Consider the following 11,106-nt stretch of genomic DNA (forward strand, 5'->3'; position numbering starts at 1 on the left):
GCGACCCCACGCCCCCTAAAGGGAAAACCTCTCAAAAAAAAAAAAAAAAAAAACACACACACACACACAATCTCCCCCAATTCTGAGCCGCTCGGACATTAAAAAATACCTTAATTCCAGCGTCACTAGCCTCTATTAACATTTTTCTTGCCTTCTGGTTGAATATTTTTGTTCTACTTATATTTAAGATAGTTTTAATCAGAGTATACATCAAATTGAGCAGCCTTTCCCCAAGTTACTCTGTTTTATCCCAATCCCCATTAGTGTGCCTGCTATTCATTTTGATTATACGGCTTCGAATTGGAGACTACAGAAATGACTTATCAGCTGTTGTATTGATTCATTTAATCGGCACCTACTGCATACCCTGTTTTTTGATTGCAAGACCATGGTCAAAACCATTAATCTAACACTAGAAAGAAAAGAAAAGAGGAAAACATATTATTATAGAATGATGTTGTTTTAGGTACTATGCAATCTAAAGAAATGCTATTTTATGTAGCAAACTTAAAAAGAAACATTTTGCAGCCATGTACAATTTAGTTAACTTAAAAAAAAATGAACTGAGTCATTAATTTTCTTCTTCAAGTAACTTAAATGAGTATTAAATACTCATTTAAGGAAAAGGGAAGGGAAAAAAATACCCTCTTGCTTGTTTAATTACACTTAAGTTTCCTCGCTTGATTATACTCACATTCAAAGAAAATTTGTTTATTTTATAAAAAAAATGAACCTAGCTTTCCTGTATCCAATTAAAATCATTTCCTATGTAAGTTGCTTCTTATTAGGCCCTAATATGACAATGTATTCCTATAGAATATTTCATAGTTTTTCTTTTACGTATTTAAGTATCACTAGTTTCAATAGCAAGTTCACTTACTTAACTTTAAAAAATAAAAAAAATCACTGTCCAAGGTGACAAGTATGTAATTTGCCCCACTGGGAAAACTAAGTCTTTAATACCATGAATCTTTTATACGAGAAATTTATCATAAAGCTGCTTGGTAGTCATTCGTGTCAGTGTTTCTGGAATATTAATACAACCACGAATCCTATTATTTACAAACCTTGTTTTCTCTTTATGAATTCATGCAAGTTTAAAACAAATGCTTAAAACAAATATATATATATATAAATACAATTCAGGAAAAAGCAGACTTTTCCATATGTTCAAACAAGGTTCTCTTCTGTAGGCCTCAGTTAATTGAAAACTGAACATTGTATGATTCTCCAAAAGATGGGGACTGGCAGGTGGCGTGGTGTTTGAGGATGCTGGATTTCCACATGGCCAACCATGGTTCAAGTCCCAAACCTGGCGGTTTGCTTTTCTCACTTTCTCTTTCTCTCTCTCTCTCTCTCTCTCTCTCTCTCTCTCTCTCTCTCTCTCTCTCTCTCTCTCTCTCTCTCTCTCATTCTGTCCCTCTCTGGTCAAATTAAAATAAAGAAAGAAAGTTGAATAAAATAATTCTTAAAAAAAAAGATTCTCCAAAAGAGAAATATTAACATTTTAGTAATATATTGCTTTCTAAAATTTCTTATTTGTATAATGTTAAAACTTTATCATGAAGGGACAGCAGGTGGCATAGTGGTTAAGGTGTTGGACTCCCACATAGTCAACTGTAGTTCGAGTCCCATAGTTGGTGGCTCGCTTTTTCACTTTCTCTCTCTCACTGTTGAGTGCATGTGCCCTATAACAATTTTTTAAAATATATATAAAAATAACAATAAATAAAATTAATAAATACTTTTAAAATTTATCATGATTGGGACCAGCAGATGGTGTAATGACTATGTTGCTGGACTCCTATGTAGTCGACCACAATTCGAGTCCCAGACCTGGTGGCTTAAACTCACACCAGGGACGTGCGCGTGTGTGCCCAAGATCCCTAGAGGAGAATGGAGGAGAAAGGATTGCAGCATGGCTATCCCCCCCCAGGGGGTGATATCTCACTTTCTGTCTCTCTGTCTCTGTCTTTCTGGTGAGCACATGTGCCTTACAGCAAAAACCTCTCAAAAAAATTTATCATGATTGCACACATGTATTTCAAATGTGTTCTCTTTATTAAAATCAATGGGTCGCACAGGAATTTATTTACTTGGGCAGAGCTAATCCTAATGAATTCACCAGCTTCCTTGGGCTTCCATGGCACTGTTCTGTCTTCAGGTTCTCAGCAAATTTGCTGTTTCCTCTACTACCTCAGCTCTGTCCTGTAGGGCCTTAAATGCACGTGCTCCCTGAGGTACGACATTCATCGCTTTGCTTTCCCTCCCCTCACTCTGAGGCATAGTCCCCTCCCACAGAGGATCAGCTCACTTCTGACAAAGCTTCTTGTGAGCCCTGGCTTGGCCCCGAGTGCTGGCCCCTCATCCCAGACACACTTCTAACCAGTCCTGCTCTCAACGTCTACCCACAGCCAGTCCATACTCATTGGCATTAAGGCGACAAAGATGCCAGTCTGGGTATGGCCCAAGTGCTGTCACTCCTGTAATCCATGCAGACAGCTGTAAACCTTAGTAACGGTCATGCGGACACCAGCTGAGGAAGGGGAAGCCCGAATGTAGCTGCCATCTGCAGAAACGAGCTGACACAGCAGACGTCAAGCCTGTCACAAGTCTCTCCAGGTACGGAAGGGCTGATGTCTGTGATACAGAGAGGCCTTGACTGTGGAAATAATGAATAAGTGAAGTGAGGGGAAAATCAGCAAAACACATAAATCGGAGAATTATCTTTGGCTAGCACATGGGCTAAACTGAAATTCCTCTAACGAAGCCCTCACCCTAGGTACCTCGGGATGTGACTGTCTTTGGAGACAGGTCTGTCAAGAGGTGATTAATTTAAAAATTGGGCCCTAGAAGTGAGCCCTAATCTAATCTGACTTGCACTAAGAAGAAAACAATTGGATCCACAGAGACGCCAAGAATGGGTGACTCGGAGGAAAGGCCAGGTGGGGACTCAGCACAGGGCAGCCACCTGCAAGTCCTGCGAGGCCGGGAGACCAAACCAGCCAGCGCTGGGTCTCGGGCTTCCAGATGCACAATGGCGAGAAATCTACGGGACTCGTAGCATCCCAAACGGAGTAATGCCAATGACAAAACCCAAGATGAGTGTAACACCGGGCTGAGCCCACGAAAGGGGACCCGGTAGTATGGTTCACAGAAGTGGGGGAAATGGGGTTGCTAAGATTTGGAAAAGAATATTATAAAGTCCATTTATGTATTAGGTCCCCATGAAAATCATGACACATTTTTCTGTTTTTTCTATGAAAATATATGTCAAGACTTTCGCCAAGACCCAATATTTATTTATTTTTAAATAATTATTTATTCAATCTTATTTATTATTATTTTAAATTTGACCAGAGAGAGAGAAAGAGAAAGTGGAAAGCAAGCTGCCAGGTCCGGGACTTGAACTGCCGTTGTCCAGGGGGAAGTCTAGCACCTTAACCACCATGCCACCTGTCCTTTTTAAATTTTTTTTACAATGTCTGTTAACTATATTGGTGGTATTAATGTTCTTCAAGTAGTAATAAGCCACCACTCACCATTTGTATAAAAGATAAAGCATGAAGAGCACACACTATCATTTTCCACTGTAAAGGCCTTCCTCTGACACCTTCGCATTCTCTCTCCCTCCTGATTTCTCTTCTCTTCCTCTACCTTCTCTACCCCATGTTCTCACCCTCTTTTAGACCGTGTTTCTCAAAACAGTGTCTCCTAGAGTTAACTCTGCATTTCCACCCACACCGCAGGACTTTGAAAGCGGCGTGGTTCACGACTGTCCCTGTGGAGTGCACCTCGTTCCCAGGGTTCTGTGGCCGGGAGTTGGGCTACGGGACCAGTTCTGTGGATGTACACTGCAGCTGTCACCTTTCGTACCTTCACCGCTCCACCAAATCTCAGCATCGTCTAATTGCTCATCCCAGTGAGCTTAATCCAATCCCCTGGCTTCTCGCATGCATTTGTAACGAGCTACTATCAATATTTTCTCCATCTCCATCCTCCTTAATCTCTCGACAACCTAATACCATCCTCTCCTGGTCCTTCTCTGCCTCCTGCAACCTCCCTAAGTATTCTCCTTTCAGTACTTTATTCCCTCCACCTGCACGTGAGGTGCCCTGACCCCGTTCCAGCACCTCGTCCTCAAGCCTGGGCTCTTCATCTCACTCTTCCGTCGGATTGACTCAGATCTTCCTGGGGTTGGCTCCCTCATATCACACGCTGCTGCTTCTCTTCCCCTCCCTGATCTATGTGCGGATCCAGTCCTGAGATCTTCCTAGATAGCGCCTCACTGCTGGGCAGCTCCCCGCACATGCCCTCACAGGGGCGCGGTGCCTGCACCCCTGTCTCCAATAACGGAGGAGCTCCCGTCTGCACAGTCTCTTCTCTGTGGTACTGCGGAGTCAGCTATGCGTAACCAATAAATTGCAACATTCTGGAAAATTTGCACGGCTAAATTTTGTAAGTGTACTGTTATCCTCTCCATCTTAATTGCTACTGCACTAAAAGATCTGTGGCCCAGATTAATGTATCAAACTTTTATTTATTTATTTATTTATTTATTTGTTTTAGGTTTTGGCCATAGGGCACATGCACTCACCAAAGAGAGACAGAGAGAGGGAAAATGAGAAATCATCCTCAAGGGGGGATGGCCATGCCACAATCCCTTCTCCTCCATTCTCCTCTTGGGTAGGTACACATATATGCCTTGCGTGATTTTCAAGCTGTCTGGAACTCAAACCACAGTCTGCCATCTCAGAGTCCAGCGCCTTAACCACCATGCCACCTGCTGGCTCAATGCATCGAACTCTTAACTGTTCTCTCTAATTTTGAGCTTGGCTTCTCACATCCATCTTCTACTCTATCATAAGACTGCCATACTGGGGGACTAGTAGGTGGCATAGTGGTTAAGGTGCTGGACTCCCACATGGCCGACCGTGGCTTAAACCCTAGCCTCAGTGGCTTGAAATTCATGCTGGGCATGTGTGTATGTGCATGTGTGTCCAAATCCCAAGAAGAGAATGGAGGGCAAGGAATTATGGCCTAGTCAACCTCCTAGGGAGTGGTTTTTTACTTTCCCTCTGTCCGTCCCTCTCTGTCGCTCTCCAGCAAGTACGCGCACTCTATAGCAAAAACCTTTAAAAACTAAAAAAGTGACGCATTGAAAAACTAAATGTGCGTACCTTGATACAATGCATACACTCAATAAGCTTCCTAATATGGTGGGTAAGAACACATCCTTAATAAACACATCCACTTAAACGCCTCTTCAGTGCCAGCTCCTTATCTTGGACTGTTTACCCCAGTGGCATCTGAGCGCTGGGAATGTTCTTGACCTTGCCGGACAGCTCCATCCCCTGTGACTGAGTGCAGGTCGCTTTCTCTGCCAGTAAGTCTCCAGCTGAGGACTTCCCCTCAGGCCTTATGCTATGGTTTCAATAACGACTGGGCCCAAGGTTCATGCTTTGGAATTTGCTCTCACTGGGCTATGCCTGGATAGTCCCCAAAATGCGTGTGTTGGAACCTGACTGCAGTGAGGGTGACGTGAACACTGAACTCCCTCATGGTGTCCCACGGTGGGGCCTTCGGGCATGGCGGTCGTCAGGGCGAGGCCCGCACGTCTGAGTTCCCGAGGCTCCATAAGCAGAGGACAGGAGGCCAGAATAGAAACATAAGCTCACGGACAGCAGCTCTGCTCAAGACCTGGCCCCTCCCTGCTGTGCCCTCAGCAGACTTGGTCCCTGGACCTCAGACGTCCGAACCAGGAGCTGAATAGACCGCATTTCTTTATAAACCACACAGCCTCGGGTATTCCTGTCACCGCGGAATAAAGGGCAGGCAGCACGGGGACGACTGAGCAGGACTGCAGGGCTACCCATCCTGAAAATGAGAACGCAGCTCTGGGACTGCAACGAGGAAGGAGGTGAGTAGGAAAGTCTAAATCCTGATGGAGGCCCAGGAGGAGAGCAGTTTAGAAGAAACCTGAAACTTTTTTATTTTTATTTTTTGGAGAGGCTTTTGCTATAGGATGCGTGCACTCGCCAGAAAGACAGAGAGAGACAGAGAGATAGAAAGCAAGAAATCACCCCCCAGGGGGGATGGCCACGCCGCAATCCCTTCTCCTCCATTCTCCTCTCGGGATCTTGGGCACGCATGCATACGCACCTGGTGTGAGGTTAAGACACCGGATCAGCTACATGGGCGTTCAGCAACATAACCATTACACTAACTGCTGGTCCCATAACCTGGAACTTTTAAGAGATTAGTTTATGAAAGAAAAGCGGCGCAGGGCGTTCTGTGGGATACGGGTCCAGCTGCATTTTAAAGGCCCAGCCAAGCATAAGCCCGAGCCTTTGGCTGTACCCAACACCCATCAGGGTTGGGGCTCACAGTGCATGTGTTAGTTACAGTACATGAGCCGCGGTGTTGAAGGTGATTACAGGTTTTACACCGTGTCCCGCAGCCTCTCTTCCTCCCAGTGTTCCTGAGTTCCTGATGTAAAGAGCAAGACATAGCCACTCTGCTGCCTGTGTCGTTTTAAGTAGATCAACACAACCTCTTGACGAAGAACTTGTAACCACTCCTCTTCAAACATTTCTCTGTTTTGGAAACCAGCTCTCCTGGCCACTGTCTGTTGTAACAAGCACAGGCCGGGAAAGCCAGAGTTTGATCCTCCATCAACTTGTCCTGAGCTTTGGCTCAAATAAGACACCTTCATTAACTTATTATGCCTCAGGTTTCTTTTGATGTTGGCAGGATAAACGGTGGTAAAGACCAGAATGCTGATAAAGACAGCCAGCAGGGCCAGCAGGTGCATGGTGGCTAAGGCGCTCGACTCCCACATGGCCAGCCATGATCTGAGTTCAGGACTTGGCAGTTTGAAAACCATGCCAGGCACTTATGTGTGCATGCCTTCTCGGAGAGGAGAATGGAGAAGGGATTGCAGCACGGCCGTCCCCCGGGGAGGTGATTTCTCTCTCACTTTCCTTCTCTCTGTCTCCTTCTGACCCCCTCTCGGTCTCTCAGGCAAGTGCACACACCCTATGGCAAAAGAAAAGTAAAGAACAGAAAAATGGAGAGTAAAGGCCATTGTGGGAAGTTTTCAAAGGAAAATAAGCAGTAGTTTATTGAAAATTTGAACAGAACTCCGTCCACATCACAACACGGCAGAGAATCTGGCTATGCAACTTTCATGTCCTAAGACTTCGAAATGAAAAGTAATCAATGTGGGAAGCGAGGCTTCAGAGCAAAGAAGGAACTGCCTGGTTACTGCCAACTGCATTCTTTTCAGTGAAAGAGCGATGGCACGGTTTAAAACAGAACTTGTAGTGCAAAGAGAAGCAAAGCAGAAACATTTGGAAACTTTGCAGCCTAGCCACGTGGCAAAGAATAAACAACCTGTTTGGCAGAGAAAAAAATGGCAGAGATTGGCTGCTATAGAGATGAACAGAGCTAAAGGTGATCCAGGCGATGAGTGTAGAAAATGAAGAAGAAAGTAGGGAGAATAAGGAGAAGGAGAAGAGGAAGAGGAAGGAGAAGAGAAGGGGAAGGAGAAGCAGAAGGAAGAAGGAAGGAAGGAGAAGGAAAGCGAAGAAGACGACCAAGAGGAAGACGACGATGACATTGCCTCTCCTAGCACAAGTACAGAAGCTTAGGAAAGGAGACTGGCTCAGGGCATGGGCCCAGGGCAGGTTTGTTGTCCCGAGCTGCCTCCCGCCTCTGCCCTCCACATCCCAGGAAGGCTTTCCTCAGCCCTGTCAAGTGGCCCCAGGTGGAGGCTGCCCTGCCATTAAGGCTACTGCTCCACCATCTATTCCGTGTATTCCAGAACACGGGAGCAGCAGAGGCTGGTGGTATGCACACTCAGGTATTTCTTCAGGGGCTCAGAACTCAAGAATGTGGAGACCTCTGCTGAGATTTTGAAAAATGTGTCAGGCAGCCTGGGGGCTGAGGCAGAGACTGCCATAGGGGTGGAGCAGGACAAAGCCAAGCTGTCAGAGCAGAGCCCCGGGAAGGCTGTGTAGCGAGGCTGCAGAGGCGGGCAGGCCTCCAGGCCCCTGAGCTGTGGGGCTATCAGCCTGCAATTGCAGCCAGGAGACTTCCCGAAGAGAGCGGGACCATGGGCTGAGTCCAACAGGGCCCAGGGGACAGGCTGCCTGGTGTCTGGGGAGCCCAGACCCCTCAGTGCATCCAGGGGGCAGCACGCGCTCTTTCAAGATCTAACATCTGCCTTCCCTGTTCTCGACTTGCTGGGAGCCTGTCAGTCCTTTTTTCTGCTGGAATGGAAATTTCCACCCTGAATCTGCTCTGCAGTTGTATTTTGGCAGTAATTTGTTTTGATTTTGGAGTTTGCCTTGAGTCTCAAATGAGACTTTGAACTTTGTGAGTCAGTGCTAGAGTGAGTCAAGACTTTGGGGGCTCTACAAAATCATTTTGAACATTATCTTTAAAATTCAGTATTTTGAAAATTTGAAAGTTGTAAATAAACTGTCAAGAACTATGGAGTATGAGCTAACACTTTTTGATACCTAAAGTAAATGTTTGTGGGAAAATGTAAAAATAAATAAATAAATGACAGGGGAAACAGGACTTTGGGGGCTACTGGAATAGGATGACGGGACTTGACACATGAGAGGACGGGGACCTGGAGCCCAGCAGGGTGTTATCGTTCGGATGATGACCTACTCCCCCACAGGCCTGTGCTCGGGAACTTGGTGCTGGGCGGCAGTGAAGCCTGCTGGGCAGCGAGTCATGGGGATTGCAACATGGCGGCCACGGGCTCATACATCGGTTAACGATGTCTCTCCAGACCCAGTGAGTGCCAGCCCTTTTCAGAAGAAATTGGCTCTTAAGAGAGCTGGCTAACAGAAAAAAGAAATGCCAGGGTCAGCAAGTGGCATGGTGGAGAAGGTGCTGGCCTCTCATGTGGCCCAACATGGTTTGAGTCCTGGATCTGGGACGCTTGCTTTCTTACTTTCTACGTCTTTCTCTGTCTGTCTCTGGTCAAATGAATAATAATGATACACACCATGAAATAAATCATTTTCAAAGAAGAAAAAGGAAATGCCTGCAGCTTGCCCTCTCTCTGCACGTGTGCCATCCTCGGTGCTCCCACTGACCGTGCCCAGAACAAAGGTTTTGGACTTTGTATGCAGCAGAATCAGAGTCAAAATAAACCCCTACCCCTAACTCACCCAGTCTCAGGTACTTCCATTAGCAATGCAAACATGGACTAAGACACTTTCCTTCTGATTTCGTCAGGGACTGACTCCTACCGGACCAGGGGCTCATTCTTTAGGCCCGACACTGCCCTACCAGGCCCAGGGAGCTGGACAGCAGCCCTGGGGCTCTTAGATAGAGCAACACTTTAGCTGCAGGGGATAGTAACTCCAGACGTGGATCTGCATCCTGCAGGATGGCTATGGGAAATCACCCCCGCTCGCTCTGTTCCGGAGGTGTGTCCACAACCTCTCTGTCAGAGCATCACCGCTTCATGCCTTACTCACCATGTTTATGGGGTCCACCGGTCCAATGCTGTTCACATAAACATCAGTTTCAATGACTGTGGGCCTCACTGTGAAACGCAGCACAGAAAGGGGTTAAAACATGATCAGAGATTATTTTAAGTAAATGTTAATACTTAGTAACATTTAGCATTTCAATTATAAACCAGTCCTCATTATGAAATACGGAAACACTGTACTGCGTTTTATACCTAACGGTCGTGTTTTCTAAGTAGTTCCTTTTCTTTTCTTTTTTAAAATTTTGCCTGAACAGACCCAGCGGCAGGCCTCTGGCCAGCCAGCGATTCTGAGGCAGGGACATCACTGCCCACTCACCTCACCTGCAGACCCCAGCCCAAGCGACCAACCCCTAGACACCTCAATAGAGTGCCCCTCTTGATACCACATTGGCTAAAACAACAGAAGAGAGACTTCGGCAAACATTAATTTGCAGCAAAAGGGAAAGTCACTTAGTCGGAGTAACCTTCCCGCAAGAGGTATTCAAAGTGAATACATCTTCTAATGGCTAGAAGTACAAGAAGAGCCTCAGGTATGAATAAACAAGGAAATACAGAGTACCTCCCCTCCATGTCTCATGCTAATGGACGAGGTTACCAAAATGTCAGACAAAGAATGTCGAACATTTATGGTGAACAAATTCTTTGAGTTGGAACAGAAAAGAGACAATGAACTCCAAGAGATGAGGAAGTCATTCCAAGATATGAAAGAAGAAATGGACACTCTGAGAAAGAACCAGATGGAGCTATTAGAGATAAAGTCTGGAATAGAAGAAATCAAAAACTCCCTTGAAAGTATTAAAAGTTGATTAGACCATGCTGAAGATCGAATCTGATGTAGAAGATAAAACTTCTGACCTAGAAAGAACCACCAAAAAGATAGAGAAAATAACAAAAAGAAGAGGATAATATACAAGAAATACTAGATTCCATAAGATGCCCAAATATCAGAATAATTGGCATCCCAGAAGGTGAAGAAACTAATAAGGGCATGGCAAATCTATTCCATGAAATCCTGGAAGAAAATTTCCCAAGTCTAGAGAAGCACTCAAGCATCAAGACCCAAGAAATACAAAGGACCTCAGTTAGAATCAACCCCAGAAGATCTTCCCCAAGGCACATCTTAGCCAGACTATCTAAGACCACAGATAAAGACATGATACTAAAACTGGCAAGAGAGAAATGAGAAGTGACTTACAAAGGTCATCCCATCAGGCTAACTCTGGACCTCTCAACGGAAACAATGCAAGCAAGGAAAGAATGGGAAGATGTATTGAAAGTGCCAAGAAAGAAACAATTTCAACCAAGATTATTGTATCCTGTAAGATTATCCTTTATATGGGAAAAGAAGATTAAAATCTTCTCAGACAAACAAGACCTGAAAGAATTTGCCAGCACCAGACCAGCTCTTCAAGAAACCCTGAAGAAAGTACTGTTCCAGGAAAACTAAAGAGCTAACTGACAGAAAAAAAGGAATAAAAGACTGCTGTGACAATGGTCAACTTAAATGTCGGGTCAGACCCAGTTACATCGATAATAACACTGAATGTGAATGGATTAAATTCCCCAATCAAGAGACACAGACTGGC

General features: G+C 45.2%; 1 protein-coding gene across 1 annotated transcript in view; it reads right to left on the reverse strand.

The window, feature by feature from the left end:
• The window catches only part of GABRG1 (gamma-aminobutyric acid type A receptor subunit gamma1), a 103,779-nt gene that overhangs the window by 41,571 nt on the left and 51,102 nt on the right, over positions 1–11,106 (reverse strand). The window contains exon 3 of the mRNA XM_006162884.2: positions 9,504–9,571. Coding sequence (XP_006162946.1) covers positions 9,504–9,571 — 68 coding nt within the window. The remainder of the gene's footprint in view (positions 1–9,503; positions 9,572–11,106) is intronic.

Source organism: Tupaia chinensis, unplaced genomic scaffold (assembly GCF_000334495.1).
Source record: "Tupaia chinensis unplaced genomic scaffold, TupChi_1.0 Scaffold141090_1, whole genome shotgun sequence".
In the NCBI taxonomy this organism is placed as follows: Eukaryota; Metazoa; Chordata; class Mammalia; order Scandentia; family Tupaiidae; genus Tupaia; species Tupaia belangeri.